Genomic DNA, 20,346 nt, shown 5'->3' on the forward strand with positions numbered 1-20,346 from the left:
AATTAGCCGTTCGGAGTCGGCATATAAACTGTAGGTCCCCTCCATTCCTGACAACATTACTCGCACACAGGAATGGTTGAGAGTTGTAAGTCACTAGGCCTTGGTTCTCAACGGACTGTCGCGCCACCCAATTTATTTTTTTATTTAAGTTACTTTTGGATTTTTGTGAAACACATCCACGGCAAGTATTAGTAAAACTGAAGGAAACATTTATACTTCTAAAACCAAATATACTTCATATCAAGAAACGAAACTTTAGTACATACATCCATTTGTTCGCATTCTTGTATTTGAAATTTCGACATTATGGCCATAAATATATATTTGAAATCCAACAGCAAAACCACTCTTGTTTTTCTTTTTTTTTTAAAGTTTTGAATTCGTAAGAAATTTCGAACTCGAGATTATAATCAAACATAACATAACGATGGTAGAGAAGTCTATAAAAGTTGACATTTTTTGGCCAAAAATCGAAAATTCGAATTTTGCAAAAACGAACAATTTTTGTAGTTTTTCCTAAATTTTTAAAAAAATTTTTTTAAATTTTCATTTCAAATGACTTTTAGATTAGTTAAATAAAATACACATTTTATTTATATTTTTTTTTAAACTTTAGGAACTTTTAGTTAAGTCAAAACAAATTTTTAGGACTTTTAGATTGAATTCATATGAATTTAATCGTAATAAGATCAAAATTTGAGAGGATATTCAATATAGTTCAAAACATTTTTAAAGGACTTTTAGATTAGTCAAATGAAAACAAAAATGTATTCGAAAATGTTCATCGATGATTGGGGCTGTGTATTTTATCGCTTTTTTGAAGAATTCGTATGGATGATAGATAGTTCATAACTTGAACTTGAAGAAAGCTTTTTTCAAATTGAACACGCCTTATATCCGTCAGTTTTGGACAGACGGTGCAAAGATCGATAACCTTGTTAGGATGGGGCCTAAAATATCTTAAAATAGAATTGTTATATTCGCTGGTGAAATAGTTTCTGTCGTTGAGATTAAGGACGCACTTTGAATAACATTACCTTTCCGTTGATGAGCTAGCTTTTTCAATATTCCCATACCTTTCATTCTCATCAGTGACGGATATTACTTGGTAAAGCATCTTCTTCAATTGAACCGCATTCATACTCCAATTCAGTGTCAAGCCTGAGTTCCAATCTTTTACAACCAGCTTTTTTGTTTGAATCGCATACTCCATTATCTTTCGCAGTAAGCCTATGCTCCTCCATATTTACTACTCTCACAATGTAATCAGCATTTAGCTTAAGGGTTGAAATAATCAGTGACTGAAGACCAGTTTCCAAATAATACATATATTTCGGGGCATTTATCGGCAGAAAGAATATTTTCCTTAAGAAAAATTTAATAAGCTTTCAACTAGCTCATACTTCTGTACTTTCCATACCTGCTCACCATAAAACAGGATAGCTTGGGCAGTAGTAATGCTACTACAGTCAGTAGCTATTAGCTTGTTATTGTAAATTCTTTTCCAATTTACACATATTGCCGATGTAGCCTTATTTAGTTTGCTTTTAAGATGTTTTTCTAATTTTCTCCATTCTTAAAAGCCAGGACTTTTGATTTTTCTGGATTAACTTCTAGATTCCACGCTTGGCAATATTCTTCCAATTTATTGATCATCAACTGTAGAGCAGTCGGTGACTCAGCAAGAATGACAACGTCATCAGCATACATGATCACTTTGATCCGTTTGTTAGCAAACTCCACTGAGATATTCAACCAAATCATCTAGAAAAAGTGTAAATAACAAGGGGCTTAGATTACAGCCTTGTCTCAGTCCTTGGTTCACGTCAATCCTCTCTGATTTTTCTTTTCCACTATAAATTTATGCTATGGTGTTTTGGTACAGTTTTTCAATAATGTTGACAAAACTAGTTGACACTCCTAGGTTAAATAGCTTGTATAGTAAAGCGTTTCTATAGATAGAATCAAAAGCTGCTTTGAAATCGACAAAAAAGATGTATTTTTCATATTTTGTTCGAGTTTCCACTGCACAAGTGAACGAAACACATAGATGTTATCCGCTGTGGAATATCCTTTACGAAAACCACTTTGAAATTCGCTAAGCTTGTTTTCATCTTGCACCTAACTGTTCAGTTTTTCGTAAATAACGATTGTGAATATTTTTAAGGCTACATTTAAAAACGATATTCCTCTATAATTTGTAGGGTCTTCTACATCACCCTTCTTGTGGATTGGCATTATTAGGGCTTCAAAGAAGTGATCGGGGAACGTTTCAAATTTGAAAATAATGTTAAGAGCTTCTGTCAATTTAATCTTAAACAAAATTATGCTGTTTTTAAAGAACTCAGCTGGTATACCATTTGATCCAGCGGCCTTGCCATCTTTAAGACTTTGTAAAACACAACTCACTTCATTTTCAGTTATATTCTTATCGAGTTTCTCAATCCAGATTGATGATCGTGCATAACTCCAAGATATTTCTTATATATACGAAAATTAATTTAAACAAAATCGCTATAACAATTTTCAAATACAAATTTAAACAACATTAGTTTCTTTTTGAGAAATTAAATGTCATTTTAATTTTTGAAAACAAACTGTTTTTGGTGGTACATTTGCAAATCTTAAAAGAGAGGTAATATTTTTGAACAGACTCTTTGGATATATGGACAAGTTTGTGCGAGCCAGTCGTGCATTTTATTATTATATGTTATTGAATAATCATTTTGTTTTTCAGCAATCAATGTCCTTGTCAATTATTGATTAGCCGTTAAAAATACAAATCCTAAAACATATTTTTGTTTTTGAGTAAATAAGACACAATCACATCTATTATACTCTTTTTTAGTAAGTAGTCTTTTCTCTGGATATAACCCTTTGTTGACCAAGCTATGAAAAAATTATAAAAAAAAGTTTTTTATTATATCTGATATGTAAGTGTTTTGAGAAGGATTACTCATTTTTGAATTTTTCAAGGACTTCCAAGGACTAAACGTGTTGGTGGTACTCAAAAGTACCGTTGGGCTATGGAATGTATAAAAAATCATAAGACACATTTTTTTTAATTTTATTTTTTGTTTGAATGAGAATATGAATATGTACATTCATTTTTATTTATTAAAAATGTTTTCCATGGTACAGGGAAAGGCAGTTTTTTTGTCATTGCAGCAAATGTATACATTACAATGACTGCATTTAGAAAAGGGCTTTGACTGTATTATTTTAATACTGCAAACCTCACACCTTCCACGAGATTCCATGACCTTTGGCCAGTGAACAACCAAATTACCCAGTCCAACGTCCTTGAAAACAGATTCTCATTTTCCCTTCATCTTTTGCTACCTTATGGAAATTCGTCACTCTGTGATGCTCTTTTCAGAAAACGTCTGTCAACATGCAAATCCCTATGTGATAAAAGTCACAGTGTAAGTGTAACACATCTTTTATATTCCAGCAGAGCAACTTTTTTCTTTATTTGGCAGGAAATGATAAATGAATTTACGAAGCAAATTTCGAGCGTTCCCCAAGAAAGACAATGCCACAACTTCTGAGAGACCTCCTCCAAAACGCACTCAATATGCTTACTAGATGGGCTGATCACTGCGGACTTCGTCCTTTTTACACGAAAATACCAGATCCCAGTAATTGTACCTCCTTCAATAAAAGGTGTATCACTAATTTTTACCAATGAAGCCAAATATCTTGGTCTAATATTAAAAAAAATTAAGTTGGAAATCTAATACTCATGAAAGTGTTAAAAAATGCTACAGTAGCTCTTTTCCTTTGCAAGAAAGCCATAGGAAGCAAATGGGGTTTTCAACTTCGCATAACATATTTGCTATACACATCGGTCGTCCGACCAATACTTATGTATGTACGGGGTTGCAGTATGGTGGACTGCACTGGAGAAAGTCACATACTACGACAAACTCAGCAGAGTCCAACGCTCTGCATGTCTCTGCATAAGCGGGGCATTGAGAACCACACCTTCAGCAGCGTAAGACACTCTCCTCCATCTGACACCCCTCGACATCTTCAGTAAACAAGTGGCAGCGAGTACAGCTATAAGACTCAATGCTTCATCTCAATGGATCAACAACAATGTGGGGCACTCCATCATTTTGAACCTCTTTGGTTCTATACCAAAGTACATAGATTACAATATTCCAAAACCCCAATTTGGAAAAAAATTCCAGGTATCCATTCCATCCAGAGATGAATGGGAAGACACAAAACTCCTGGATAACAAAAGTATGCATTTTTATACAAATGGATCCAAGACAAATGAGGGAGTTGGTAGTGGTGTGTACTCAGAAAAGCTTAATCTAACATCTCATTCCGCCTCCCTAATCATTGTAGCGTCTTCTAAACGAAAATTTTAGCGATCAAAAAGGTTCTCTCCTGGCTAAGAGAAAACGTGATATCAACTGCTGAAATCCGCATCTGCTCTGACAGCCAGGCTGCTATTAAATCTCTTGACGGTGCCTCAACCAAATCTCAAACGGCCCTCGATTGTCGATCGTCTCTTATGGAGATGGCGTAGCAATTTAACATTCACCTCTGTTGGGTGCCGGGCCACAGAGACATCAAGGAAATTGTAGAGCCGATGAACTCGCTAAAAATGGAACCGTCATACCTATTTCACCTAAAAGGGAGACGATAGGTATACCGATAGCTACATGCAAACTTCTGCTAAAAGGAACAACTTTTGCGATAGCAAATTCTAAGTGGCACAATTTACCAACATGCTCAGCCACAAATCCCATATGTCCTTCACTGAACGTAAACCGCTCTAAGGACTTGTTATCTCAAAGCAGTCTTCATATTAGCTCCCTAATAGGTGTCCTTACGGTAAACTGTCTTATAGGCAGACACGCAATTCGACTTGGTGTAGCCTAAAATGACTTCTGAAGGAGCTGTATGGACGAGGAAGAAGAGGAAACAATCTCTCAACTTCTCTGCACTTGCCCTGCTCTTTCACTAAGACGCAAACTTCATCTGGGAGACTACTTTTTTGATGATCTCAGTGAACTAGCTAAAAAGGTTATAAAAAATATCTTCGCTTTATAAAAAGCTAAAAATGGTTCCACTAGTAAGAAGTAATTCTCTAGATTCATGTGGTATCACAATGGGCCTTTTCTTTTGGCCTAAGTGTGTGGGTTGTAAATCCGCCGCCACGTTAACCTAACTTAACCTACTGCATCCCGGAAGATTATCCGAAATTTCCTCGCCACCACCCAACAACTCATCAAGCTCTTCTTGAAGCTAGCTGATGGGCTAGTTTCTTCATCGCAAGAACAAAGAAAGATATTGGCTTTAAACTTTTTGTAGCTTACGCAATATGTTGTTAATAATATTTTGTAAGACCTTTAGAAATATCAACAGACGGAAAGTTATCAGTGTTAGTCGGATCCGAGGCTCTTTTTTGTAATTCTAATATGCCATCAAAATATTGTATTTTTTAATAATGCCCTTAAAAGAAATGTCGAATACTTCCCATAGGGAAACAAGAACTGCAAATTCATGAAAACCTTACCTAAGCTTCTAAAAGGCAAACGTGTATTTTGGTATTTACTAATATTGATTAACCTTAATAGGAAATGGTTTTGAACATTTCCGTAGACAAAACGCTATATAGAGCATAGGGCCTACATAAGCAAAACATATAAAGCCACTAGGCTAATCTGACAATTACAGACATAATAGTTTAGATATGCAGATTTTTCAACAACCCTCACCATAATTTATAATTTATCTTACCGCCCAGAGGGAATTCAGCTTTAAATTTATCTTCATTACAATGTAAAAAGGTCAATTTAATTTTTGGTATTAAAAGAGGGGAAGGAATACATTTCAAATATTGTGTATACTTTAGCGTGAAGTTTTATTGTTCGTTTTCTTTTTTAATCGGCAAAACGATGATACTATGATTTTTGATTAAAATTTTAAGTTTGTTATGCAGATTCTGCTTCTTAAAAGTTTTTAATAAACAAGCATTTATGTCTCTGTAAATATGTGGTTATATTTTCGCACAATGCCATGAGCATTTTAATGTAATCAAAAGCTCATTCTTTTAACTAGTTGGTTTGATACTTTTAATTTAATTTAATAGGATATTTGTTTATAAATTGTAATCAACCATAAAACGATGTTAATTGCAACTAATAATAAAAGTTTATGGAGAATAATTCATTTTTTTATTATGATAAAAAGAAATATATATGTACATAATGTATACAATTATGTTTGAATATCACCTAACCGCTGCTGTGGATTCGACAATTAACAATTAAGTTGATGCATAATTTTGGTTTAATATCGTTCGTGTGTAAATTATTTTGTCCCTTACTTTTTTAATTGTTTTAAAGCTTTTTGTTTTATCAGTTTTTTCAATAGGGGCTTAATAACTTTGATTTTAATTTGGAAATGCACCTTTTTTTATAATAAGCGCACACTAATAAGAATAACGCACTTGACAGTACGACCGAAGTTGGGCTCGAGGGTATATTGATGAGCAATTCTAGAAGAGCATGTATTACGGTTGAATTGTTTAGGGAGATGAATGAAACTGGATATTTTTCTAGAGAATAAACCGTTAAAATAACGGAAAAGAGGCTGAGAAAAGAAACATTTCTACAATGTTCAAGCGACGTAAATGATCTTAAGATTGTAATAGCACCAATCAATCTGAATGCTCTATGTTCAATACTGTCCAAGAGGCTTAAGTAAGTTGCAGGAGCACCAGATATGGGAGTTATACTCAATCTTTGGACGTATATATGTCTTGAAGATGACAGCCAGATCATTGGAGAAGACAAATTTCTTGCATCGCCCTTAGAAAACCAAAACATCTTGCGGAATTTTTGGCGTATGTCATCGTTCCTCAAAAGGTGGTTGGTGATACACTTACCGAGAATATCGAGATATTCAGTCTCCTCGATGGAAGTGCCATTCAGAAATAATGCCAAGGGGACATTGACAGCATTGGGTTTTCGAATCAATAAATTCCACACGGTTTTTTATTCCCCATTGTACAATGCTGTTTATGTCGGAATTTAATGAGCTTATCATTGTCGTTGCAGTTCTACATCCGAAGAAGAGGAATGTGAGTCTGAAAACGAATATGAAAAGGGTTTTATCGTCACCGAAGCAATGTATTGGATTAGAAGTTCCAGACAGGAGATCATTAGTAAAAAATTAGAAAGAGTGTTGGAGAGAAAACAAAGTCCTGAGGCAAACCAGCATTTATTTTGTGGTTTTTAGACTTGAATCCATCTAATACTACTTGTATTCAACGATCCGAAAGGTAAATACTAATCCGGTGAAGCAGGGAAAGCACGCATTTTCGATAAGAGAGCCTGCTCCCAAACCCTATCAAATTCTTTTGAAATATCAAGTGCAATAAACTTACTTTCTCCAAAACGATGTAAAGATTTGTTGCACTGTTCGGTGAGATGAACCATGAGATCACCAGTGGACCCATTGCTCCGAAAGCCGTATTGACGGTCATTAAGAGCTTTTTTAAGCTTTCGATCTTCAAGATATAACTTCAGCTGATACTTAATCAATATTTCCATGATCTTGGAAAGAAGGGACGTAAGTGCAATCGGTCGGTAATTAGAGTGTGAGGAAGATTCGCCTTCGGAATGGGCTGGGCAAAAGCGGTTTTCCACTCGGAACGAGACCTTAAGAGTAGGACAGATTAAAAAGCTGGCGCAGTGGGTTTTCCCAGCGTTCAAGAACATTTCTTCAGAACAATATTTACGCCCACATTGGAAGATATGGACTTGAACGACATATGCTTTTAACAAGATGGTGCCACACAGCTGACTAAAGATTAAGTTTGATGAAGGTGCAATATAACACTTCAGGACAATTTTTATAGTTAGCTCACAAGAGCCCAGAGCCAACATTTAAAGTGATATATCGGCCGAGTCATTGCAAATTGGTTACAACCAATATACCACTGCAAACGTGCCCATAAATGAATTTTGAAACAATAAAGATATACAATCCAAAAGTAAACCGAAAAGTTGTTACTTCAATCTTAAATTGGTTTTAGAAATTTACCACGAAGTGTACTGGAATTTTTAGTTTTGTTTAAAATACAAAGCTATAATTTCTTTGACGTCTTACTTTAGTTTTTTGTTGTTTACTCTTGGCTAATAGCCTGTGCTTTTTTTAAACAAATGCATTTTGAAACACATAAATTTATCAGTTAATAAATCAAAATTCTTGATGTGCATGGTACTTTTTTTTCAGTTTTCATTTATTTAATAACAACTGAACTGTTATAAGAATAAACAAAACACAAAAAGACTCAAAATTTCTTAAAATACAATATTCAGCTTACACTTGGAGATTAAACTTAGAAGAAATTGTAAAGTGTGGGAAAATTGAAAGATTAAATTTGTGAGGCCACCTTTAGCCACTATCTCAGCCTGTAACCGCAGCGGCACCGATTCGAAAAGTTTTTTTTTTTTTGAAAGGTGGGGTTATTTCGCTTTTTTTTTGTTTCTTCGGTTTTAATTGTGAAGCCTTCGCTTAATTTCTTCCCACAAAAAATGCTCAATAGTATTAAGGTCTGGGGACGGACAGACGTCGTTTGTTTAGGATTACTGTAATGATCTCTTTTTCTGCGGAATGACGTATATTTATTTCAAAAATGTCCAGAAGTTTCCATTTGTCCAAAATTGTGCCAATGAATTCAATAGTTTCTATTCTACTTGTCGCCATAGATTCCTATAGCCTGACATTACTTATCGGGGTTTCAAAACAAATTAACTTACTTCAGATCCAAACAAGATAATATAATGAAAAAAGAAAGTAAAAAGAATTTTCCAAAAACATCACATCTTAATACGAAAGGTAACGAATTAATTATTCTTAAAATAGTTTATGCCGAATCCATATGACTAATTAAGGAAAGAACTTTCCATGACAATAATAACTCTTTGAAAACTTGTCAATTCCTCCCAAGAGGCAGCCCATGCAAAAAAAACTTTAAGCGGCACAGGCTGGAATTTAATCCAAGACCTCTGTCTGAAACTTCTAACCAACTTAATTGTTTCGCTGATGACCGTACCCTCAGCTTTTCATATTAGGTTTCAAATTCTGATGTAAACAACATTTGCCGATGGCAAATCAAAAACCGTTTAAAATTTAATGCTTCAGAAACAATATCCATGGGTTCTTTCGAGGAGACTAAACAGCTTTCAGCAGTAGGTATGTATGTTTATAACAAACCATCTCTTGTGGAGTAATCACATATTTGACATTGCTGAAAATGCTGCCAAGTGTTAAGGTTTTCTACGACGCACGTAGCAAGAAATTTGTAGTCCTTCTGATATTCTTCTACAATCTACAGAGCTTTTATTCGTCCAAATGTAGAGCATAGTCCTTATATTTAATGGGCTAGTGCCCCAATAACGTACTTGAGTCTTTTGGATATAGTTGAAAAATAGCCCTAAAAATGATAGCAGAAATACTCATCAGTTTACCCTTAAAGCCAAATACGACGTACTGTTCTTTCTTTAGGCGCACTACACGAATATGGAACGCTTTAATAGACCCAATATTTGCCACTCATTATATAATATGGCTGGACTATGACCCACACTGAAAACTTTCTATTGATCACCTTGTGCAAGTGATATTTTTTTAAAAGCCAAAACGACGACATTTAAGGGACTTAAAAATATACAATTTTTAATTTTAAAAATATAAAATTGAAGGTTGATTTTTGTTAGGTCAAGATAATCCGGAAGTTAAATAAATTAAATAGTGACAATTAGATTTAAAGTAAAAAACGACCAACTATTAAAAACAAACATTTTGTATGGAATTAAAACAAGATATTCGAGGCTAGAATCAATTTTTAACAATTCTAATTTGTGTGTTTTTTTGTAATGTTCTTATGTTTTGCAAAAAAATGAATTGGATTTTGATAAGAATTCTGCAATATTTTGAAAACGTCATTTTTTGTCATACAAAATAATTTTGAAGGTAATGAACTTTATTGTTCGTAAAACCTTGGAGATGACACAATCGTTTTCGGGGTGAATCGCTTTGAATGCTCAGGAGAGAAAGCTTCGATAGACGTTTTTTGCCCCATCGTGGTTGGAAACCTTTTTTTATAATTTTCATTTTTGAAAATGAGCTTCCCCCGTGCGATTGATGATGATGATGATGGTACCATCAAAACCAAAAACATTATCAATGCAATTTCGAATTTTGGAAATGTATCTCTGAAATTTTGATTTTATAGAATTTTGTAGTAAAATAGTTCCGGCGATTGATCTGTTCCATAGTCGTTTTCATTTTTGTATGAGTCAATCAAGGACACAAATTGAACCAACTCATTACCAAGACTAATCTCTAAATCATCCGGATACACTTTTACCAATGCCTCTGCTGCAGCGTGCAAATTTTCAGCATCCATCTTTTCGATGTGATTCAGAAATCCAAATCTCGAACGTACAGCTTCATAGGCATGCAATCTTTCAGTAAAAGAAACGGATAGCTGGTTAATCACTGGGATGAAGGCGGATTCTTTGTATTTTTCCTTTGGTGACAGATTTGCGTTTTTTGCTTTCCCCGTAATCGAGCGGATTCAACCTCATATTTCCCGTTCTAGTGCGAGTGCGTGCTTGTACGTATTCATCAGTATGGGATATAATTTTTGGCTGCTTTCTCGTATTTATTAAAATCATTTCGTTTTGATTCCACGAATGATTTCAATGATTCTAGTGCACGCATTGCCGATTCAAGAATTGTTTTCGGGTCTTGCAACATCTTGTTGAATCGCTCCAAGTTATCGTTCCAAAATGGTGCAAACAAAGTGGTTTTGAGACCACTCAACTTCTGTAGAAGGTGCGTTGCTTCTTTTTCACGATGAATTTTTGCTCTTTATTGAAGATGTAGACTAACGCTTTCGTAGCGAACGAACGAGTGTCGCTGAGCTTTTCCAAGACTAAAAACTGGCCGCTTTTCTTCTCCGATAATTTCTCAATCAGAATTCGGTGCCGCTCTATATTGGCTTTGAAAAACGTGTACACTGCACGAAATCAAATAATTCAACAGCTGATGGACAAAAGTTAGCAGCTGCCTCTCTCACTAAATTTAGAGAATGACCACAACAAGGTACGAACGCCCATAAATTATTTTTCTCGAAAATAAGAGCCCTTGTATTTGCCACTCATGTTTGCAGCAATGTCATATGATTGGCCGCGGCCATGATGTCTATTTAATGGTCACCTATAAATTTGAGCAGAGCGTTTGCTGTGACTTCGCCAATATGACCGCAGTTTGCTAAAAAGGTGAGAACCCTTTCTTTTGGCGCCGATCCTTCCATATCGAACAACTATAGTTAGTTGATCAATGTGAGCTTCGTCGGGAGTAGAGTCCACTGATTCGGAATAGTATTTCGATTTTTTAATTCTGGATACTATTTCAGTTAGTACCTTATTACCCTTAGAACCGATTAGTTCTTCACAAATCGTGGACGAAAGGTAACTGACATGACCACTCCCTTTGTTTGCATGCTTTTTCGAATGGGTTGCCACGATTGGTTCATACTCGGCTAGCAATTCCAAAATGCCCAGGAAATGTCCATTTCTTGGTGAGCCAATTATTTCGTTGTCAACTCGAAAGGCTAATACGCGTTCAGCAATGAATTTAATGGTACTAACGATAATTCTCAATATTTTTCGCTAATACTCGATTTGTTGAGCCTCTTGCATCGCTAGCACATGATCGATGTGTCTTGTACCACCCTACTCATCCATTAAGCGATTGGGGTACTCCCTCAAAATGGGTAGTGAATTGGAAGTGCTTCTTATCAGGGACATTTGATATTTTACTGATTGCCTGATTGGAGTGAGCAAATATAGATCAATTAATTCTGTTATTTAAGATTATTATAATTAAATAATCATGTGTGTAAAAAGAACTGTAGGCTGTAGGTAAAGGTAAAAGAGTTTACTAGTTGGAATTTGAAACAAAAATTTTCCGAAGTCTCTATTGTGGGGGCCCCCAGTTTGTGGAGGCCCCGGGGCTTCCACCCGGTTGCCCTCCCCTCAATCCGGCTTTGTTTGGAGGACGTGGAAAAGTATTCCGGACGTACCAATGCACGTTCACAGGCACACTCAGTCATATCTATAAGAACCATGGATTTATGGACCTTCAAACGTTATAAGATTTCAACGTTTTCAATTCGAAAAAATCTGACCGATTCCTTCCTATGTGAAGTTTGAAATAGTAAGAAAAATCATATCCTAAAATATTATTGTTTTTCTTTGTCAACGGTTTAAATTATTTTTGTATCGCTCTGAGGTCTTCTATCTTGTAGCTCAAAAGCTATCATAAACATAATTTTTTATATTTTGACTTTAAAACGTTTGTGAATCGTATATTTCCTAGTTTAAGGTTTATTTTATTTATTTGTACTGTCGATTTCAATATCGTTAAAAAGAATATTTACATATTTATAGTATTTTAAAATACTGATCACATTCTGAATTTTTCGGCACGACAAGTAATTAATTGTGTCGTTGGTTAAACAGTTTCAAGTCTAAGGTGCTTAGAGATTTCATTTAATAGAAACCCATTCACAACTTCTATATTTTAACAGATTTTCACATTGAAGAATTAAGACAAAGAAAATGTAAGATACAAATAAAACAATTCAAAAATAACACTCACTCAATCAGTTTTATAACAACCCAAGGTAGTTTATTATTATTATTTTACGTCCTTGTCAAGTATTACACTAATTACAAGGCTCATTAGACACGTTAAAATATCCTAAGGCCTTGTTTTTTGTCTTTTTTCTTAAATGACTGTTGTTGGCTTTATTAAATTCCTATTTCAACTTGAACACAAGAGTCAGAATTAAAACAAGTGTTTCCAAAGAAGGTAACAATTTTATGCAAGCTTAAAACACCTACTACACATACCTATATAAAAGTTTAAAAATTTAATTTATGGACACACACTCATCGTCAGCATGTTGAAATAAGGGTGTTAATTATCTTTGCACAACATCATATATCATTTTCGTCTGACATGACCGACATTTACTTTAAATACCAAAGAAATAAGGGAACCTAAACACAGCCTAGCAGGACGTGATGTTGAACCGCAGTTATCCATTTGTGGGTGACATGTTTTTTCTGTTGTACTTTAAAAGGACGTTTTGCTTGTTACAAGGATATGACACCAAACACCCACCAGCAGCATCGGTAGCAGCAACAGCAGTAGCAGCAAAAGCAAAAGCAGCCAGGACCACGCACTTGTACATGAATTACTTTGTGTACTTTGAAAAGTATATAAATGGGAGCAAAAGAACAATTTACTCTTGTTTCTCGAGTAAAGTGAACTTGGGTTGAATAAATACATCCATATATCTAAGTATTTCATTTTTCAGAGCAAAGCTTCAACTTCTGAGTAATTGTTTTGTCGTTGTACTGCTTTGTTGTAGGTATTTCAAGCACATTTAACGCTTTGAACATTTAAAAGTTATATAGTTAAATAATGTTTGTTAACATTTGGTTTAATGCTCTGATATATGCATACACATGTGTAAGCTGACTGCTTCCCAAATGAAAATATTTTAGCATTATAAAGTTATTAATTATATTTAGTATTAAATAAATACAACAAAAGATGTTCATATACATCGTTTGCTATAAAGTTTTAAAACATCTGCCTATTTTAAATACATTTCCGCCTTACAATATTTATATTTGTATCCTTTTTGGAGCAATCCAAACAGTGATCATCGAATGAACAAACTATTGCGGTTCAAGATTTTAATTTCATTTGATAGATAGCGCTTTCAAAAGAAGTATACTTACTTACTTACTTAGGTCCTTAGACCTGTTAAGTCCGTTGGGAACCCCTTAAGGGGCATATGGCCTCTACTTCGCCTACACGCCATCGTGTACGGTTTCAGGAGATGTGTTTCAGCTCACTCCAACTCTTGCCTAGTGACGCTGATTCTGCACCGACTGTTCTGCGCCAAGTGCTGCTCGGTCGTCCAGCTCTTCTTCCTTCTTGTGTGAGCGGATTCCACTGCATTGCTTGACCTGCAATGCAGTCGTTACGGTTTGGCCAGAAAATCCTTAGGATGTTACGAAGACATCTATTCACGAATGTTTGCAGCTTTCTTGTTATGGCTGAAGTAACCTTCCAAGTGCTACTCCCATAAAGAAACACAGATTCGACATTTGTGCGAAACAGTCGTAGCTTTGTTTTTAAGCTGATAGTGTTATTCCTCCAAATTTTTGACAGCATACCGAACGCCTCTTTTGCTTTGGTGATGTGGCAGATGACGTCTTGTTCGGTTCCGCCTTCGATTTAAAAATGCTTAAAAAGTATTGAAAGCTCTCCACTTTTTCCGGCGTTTACGAGAAAATATTTTTTGTTTTGCCGGAATTAATTTTTAGCCCCGCAGCTTCTGCTTTCTTCCACCTTTGTTGTCGTTTGATGGAGATCCATGATCTTATGAGAGAGTAAGCAAACATCGTCCGCGTAATCCAAGTGCTTTAAATATTGAAGTCCATTGGATCCCTCCGCTACCTGACAAAGCTGAGCGCAGTAGATCGCAACAAAAACAATATTGGCCACAGAATGCAGCCCTGTCTGACTCCGCTTCGGATTTCAAAATCATCTGACAACCTACCATCATCGTGCAGAACATGATACTTTGATCTTTTTTCTGGCATGCCTCTCCTCCGCAAAGCTAACTCCCTGTTAACGCTATAAATAGCCTTCTGGAAGTCGAAGAACAGCAGGTGTAGTAGTGATCGATATTCAACGCACTGTTCAATAATGATCCGCAGGGTGTTAATATCATCAATACAGGAGGATCGCAACTTATGTATATTGGGATACACAAATTATAGCCTGGGGCCACCACGAGGAGATAAAGCAAGAACTTTGACATGGCAGGAAAGTTGCATTGCTGGCCTAAACCAAGTTTTAGACAATCACCAACTACCCGATCTGCCATGCCGCAGGTAGATCGGGCAGTTTTCTGTCATGATTTTCAACCCGATATTTGATTTTTGTACCTTTTTGGAAGCCTTTTTATTACGACACTAAAAACTTTTAAGAGCCTAGGAATTTTTAATTAGGTGTGGCCTCGATGTGTACTTTTACCCTCTCTCCCAACTTCTCAACAAGCATCCGCGAAAAAAACACGGCATTTTGTTATAATTTCAGTTCAGATCAATTTAGAAAAGTGATGATTATACAAAAAATAAAATAAATTCTGCAGTTCCATTTTCTATTATATCATATATCATCCATATACCATCATCTCTACAAATGAAAATTGGGTAGAATGCGGAGTCTTCATATAGTTATTAGAAATAATTGTGTTATAGACGTCGCTGATTTGGTTAGTAGAATTTTTGTAGGTGACCTTAGAAGCAACATTAAGCTCATCTTTACAAAAGTATATATTGTTAGAGCACATTATGTAGACGAACTTACAGCAAGTGGAGCTGTATTAAAAATTCTTTGATTTATTTTTTCATCTGATCTGATATAAGTACAGTAGTGGTTGGATTATATATAAATATTTAGTAGCACTACTTGTTGTAAAGTTATTTAAAAATAATTTAATACACTATAATGAAAACTACATCTCAGTTATATAACATCAATTACCAACAATTACCTAGACAAAAAATAGCACATTTTTTAAAATTTAAAAGTATTTTACTAATGAAATATGTTTGCAATTTGGTATTTATATATACATACGTATGTACCTAGACGTAACTATTTTAGCTTTCAGTTTTGTAAGAAAGATCTTGTTTCGTCCAAACTAAGCTGCTCCAGAGCCCAAACTGAAAAACAATGACGAAGCGGATGATCATGCGTCATGCTGAGTTCTTTTCAGCCTAGTGCGTGAAACGATTTGCTTTTGAGAGCGATGGCAAGATGATGTTCTGGAACTGAGTCTCACACTCTTGACCAAGATTGCGCCATACAAGGCTCTCAGTCTGAAATGTTTGTCCCAATATTTCCCAACATTGCACAAGCGTATATCGACTAATTTTGTTCAGTGAAGTTTTTATGCTATCTTCTTTTTGAAATTTCAAATGGAAACTAATTATCAGTGCCAAAATAACCATATTTTTGAAAGAAAAATATCTTGCCCAGTGCATAAGGCGAGCTTTCATTCGACAAATAAAACATGTCGTAATAATATGCTCCGTAACTTTAAGAAAAAATAAGTCACACGCATGATTTTGGCATTTTTACTGGCCATGTGATAATGTCATCTTTTAATCTTTTTTTGCTCAGAGATGTCAAAAACAAAGTTTCCCAAGCACCGCGGAGCAATTTAAAGTTGACGACAACTTCAGTTTTTGTCTGATTTTGAATTGGACTTCTGTACTAGAATCCTCATCTAATTGCCTTTTTCTATTCTATTTCTTGTCTTTATTCTCCCTAGTTCAAGATATTTTCAATGATCTTATTTCAGTACTGGAACGAATTTACTGCCTTATCTGCATGATAAAAATGTGCGCCCTTTATAATTTGCAACTCCATACAATAAATGCGTTTTTTGTATTCCATATATAGTACAGTGAGAAATAGCCATCAAAGCGCCAGATTTTTTATTTAAAAATTGGTACAACTAAAAGAAGATATGTCAGAATAATAATACAAAAAACACACACACAAATAGAAGAAAGTTTTATGAAAATCCAAAGTTAAAATTAACTTAGCAAAATAAACTAACTAAAACTAATAAAATGGACAATTTTCAAGAAGAAATGGTAAGAAAACATCTGGAAACAATTGCAGCTTTGACATAAAATAAAAACTTCAAGAAGGGGGTTTGTTCGTAGACTACTACATTAACATGTGGTATTAAAGCGAGCTTGAAGCTTGTCTCAATTCTTTATATAACTGAATCGAATTGAAATGAGCTTGATTTACTCGATTCCGGTCGGGGATCGGAGCCTATTCAAAATTTGTGAAGAAAAGCCTACGTGGAGGAGTTGAATTTACATTGCATTATGGTCTGTTTATTTGCATGTGAAAATAACTATATATCTAAACTGAAATCAAACAAAGCCACTGGAGCTGACGGCAGCAGGCAGCAAGCGATGACTTGGTAGGGAGCATGCATCAACTCATCTGTAAAATATGGTTGGCATCAGTCTCCTTAACATTACATATAGGTATTATGTGAACGTCTAAAGCCGTTCGTCAACAACCTGATAGGTCCTTATCAGTGTGGCTTCAGACCAGAAAAGTCCACTATCGACCAAATATTCACACTACGGCAGATCTTGGAAAAAAAACCAGGAACTTCAAATCGATACCCACCATCTCTTTATCGATTTTAAAGCCGCGTATGACAGCATCTATAGGGAAGAGCTCTACCGAGCAATGTCTAGTTTTGGCATCCCTGTCAAACTTTTCCGTTTGTGCAGAATGACGATGGAGAATGCACGCTGCTCTATCAAGGTCGGAAAAGATCTTACCGATGCATTTGATGTCAAAAAAGGTTTTAGACAAGACGACGCACTGTCATGCGACTTCTTCAACATCGTTCTGGAAAGAATTGTGCAAAACTCAACCGTCAACACTAGAGGCACAATTTTCCAAAGGTCCATTCAATTACTCGGATACGCAGATGATATTGACATAATTGGACGTGATGTCAGTGGAGCGTTTTTGAGCATTGCGACGGAAGCGAAGAAGATGGGTTTAGTGGTCAATGAGGGCAAGACCAAGTATATGCTGTCATCAAAAAAGGACACTGAACGACGACGTCTTGGACAAAACGTCACCATGGACAGCTATAACTTTGAGTAAGTTAAGGACTTTGTCTACCTAGGCACCGCTATTAATACAGACAACGACACCAGCGCTGAAATCAAACGAAGAATAACTCTTGCAAATCGCTGCTTCTTTGGACTTAGAAGGCAATTGAGAAGTAAAGTCCTCTCTCGAGCATCAAACATCACCATCTATAATACACTCATCATCCCGGTTCTCATTTATGGCGCTGAGGTCTAGACCATGTCACAGAAAGATGAGAGCGTCTTAGAAAGCTTCGAGAGAAAAATTCTTTGGGTGATTTTGATTTTTGGTCCCGTATGTATCGATGGAGAATAAAGGAGAAGATATAACGACGAACTGTACAGCGACATTGACCTAGTTAACAGAATTAAAGTCCACCGGCTTAGATGGCTAGGTCATGTAGACCTAATAAACATCAACTCTCCAGCCTGGAAGGTCTTCGAATGAAATCCCGAGGATGGCGCAGTAGAGGAAGACCGAGACTCAGGTGGCGCACGCAGATGAGTGAAGACCTCAACCAACTTCGCGTGCGAAACTGGAGACAGCTAGCTAGGGACCGAGCTGGCTGGAGACGGTTGAGGCCGACCGGACTGCAGCGCCACCTTGAGTAAGTTAGTAAGTATTTCGAAAATCGCAATCACCTCTTGCCTCTTGCGAGGAATTGACAAATCCTTCAAGAGTAAATCTTGCCATGAAAAAGTGCTTTCTCAAATTAGCCGTTCGGATTTGGCATAAAATTGTAGGTCCCTTCCATTAATGACAACAGTGCTCGCACACAGGAATGGTTGAGAGTTGTAAGTCACTAGGCCCTGGTTCACAACGGACAGTTGCGCCACCCAAAAAAAAAAAAAAAAGTACCTATATACCTATGAACATTAACTTTATTTTATTATCTTGGTTCCACCAATATAAAGCATGCCCAGAGGGAATTCTAACAAGCATTTCAAAAAATTTACTACACCTTCATCCAACCTAAAACAGAGATAGAAAAGATACAAACCATTAATATCCAATTACCAGTGTTATGTTATTCTTGGGGTCCCTGAGGTAAAGACTGAGGTTACATCAATCATAACATAAGAAATAACCAAAAATTAACATATCGAAAGAAATAGTTTGTGCATTCGATTAATTCCTTCAATTACACAAACCATTTATTTTCGTATATTATTTTCCCAGAATTTCGTATTTTCATTAAAATACAAATTTACGTTTTTTTTTTAAATACACATTTATATATACAAATGCAACTCATATAGTCTAATGACAGAAATTTTTTTTTCGACAAAATTTGTTAAGTGCGATAGTCGGAAAAGGGACACCTACTAACGAAAAAATATATATAATAAGTCCCAATAAAACCTTCAACTCAGACTCTAAAACCACAAACAAATAAAAACTATTCATGTTGAATGGTATATAAACTGCAACTTAAAAGCAACTATTAAATTCTTTGCCTACTTAGGACCGTAGATGTTATAACTTTTTTAATACTAATATTAATCTTTAAATAAAACAAAAACTTTTTTTTAGGTCATTGTGGGCACACAAGTCCTTGTGAGCAACTTTGTTATGAAATACATGATGGAATGTACGAATGTGATTGCATAGAAGGATACGAATTGAATAAAAATGGCTATAGCTGTCAAGGTAAAAAAAATCTTAAATGTCTTTTTATTTCTAAAATTTAAGCGAGTTATAAAAAAAAGTATAGAATTAAAAACTACACACAGTGATAAACTTTGATTTTTAGTTTACATTTTTTCTATAGCACATTAAAAATAGAGATTTAGTTAAATAATTTGATTTCTTGTCCGATTAACACTTGGAGAAACACAAGTATAAGAATATTATATCAAAATACCTACAAATTAAGAACGAAATTTCAAAGTATTCAAAACTAGTTTCCATATTGATAATTTAAAAAGCTTTAATTTTAATAAAATCTTCCTCCAATTTTTCCTCAATTGTTTTGAAAATAGAGGAATATATAATCTTGAATTAAGTTTCGCACAAACTAACAAATTATGAACGTATATTTTTTTAAAGGGCAAAGAAACTAATCTTGAGTCTTATAACTGTTATTAAATTGTAAATAAAAGTCAACAGACACGGATTCATATGGACACTCTGCGGGAGTGATAATGTATTGATAATATTTGTCTGTGTTTATAAGTGGCAACAAAATTATAGAGAATTTATATTTCAATAAAGGTCTTAAAGAATGATATCAATTAAGCTTCATTATTTATTTCAAGATAATTTGGACCGGTTTTTAATCAAAAATCTTTAACTTAGCTACTTTATACAAAAATTCAAATCTTTGCATTTTTTGTATATGAAAACAATATTTGGTTAGTTATGCAATTAATTTTGGGTGTAACCGACCCAGCAAACCCCACTCTTAAAATGAGCTTTTACAATTTAATGTAAACAAATCCAACCTAAAAACCATAAAACGCAAAGCCTTACTGTGAAACCAAACCAACACTTTATTTCTGTTTGTCCTCGTGT

General features: G+C 35.1%; 1 protein-coding gene across 4 annotated transcripts in view; it reads left to right on the forward strand.

The window, feature by feature from the left end:
• Positions 1 to 20,346, forward strand: part of LOC129952956 (uncharacterized) — a 107,056-nt gene that overhangs the window by 22,358 nt on the left and 64,352 nt on the right. For all 4 annotated transcript variants that reach the window (XM_056065940.1, XM_056065939.1, XM_056065941.1 and 1 more), the window contains one exon: positions 19,366 to 19,482. In XM_056065940.1, coding sequence (XP_055921915.1) covers positions 19,366 to 19,482 — 117 coding nt within the window. The remainder of the gene's footprint in view (positions 1 to 19,365; positions 19,483 to 20,346) is intronic.

Source organism: Eupeodes corollae, chromosome 3, assembly GCF_945859685.1.
Source record: "Eupeodes corollae chromosome 3, idEupCoro1.1, whole genome shotgun sequence".
Lineage (NCBI taxonomy): Eukaryota > Metazoa > Arthropoda > Insecta > Diptera > Syrphidae > Eupeodes > Eupeodes corollae.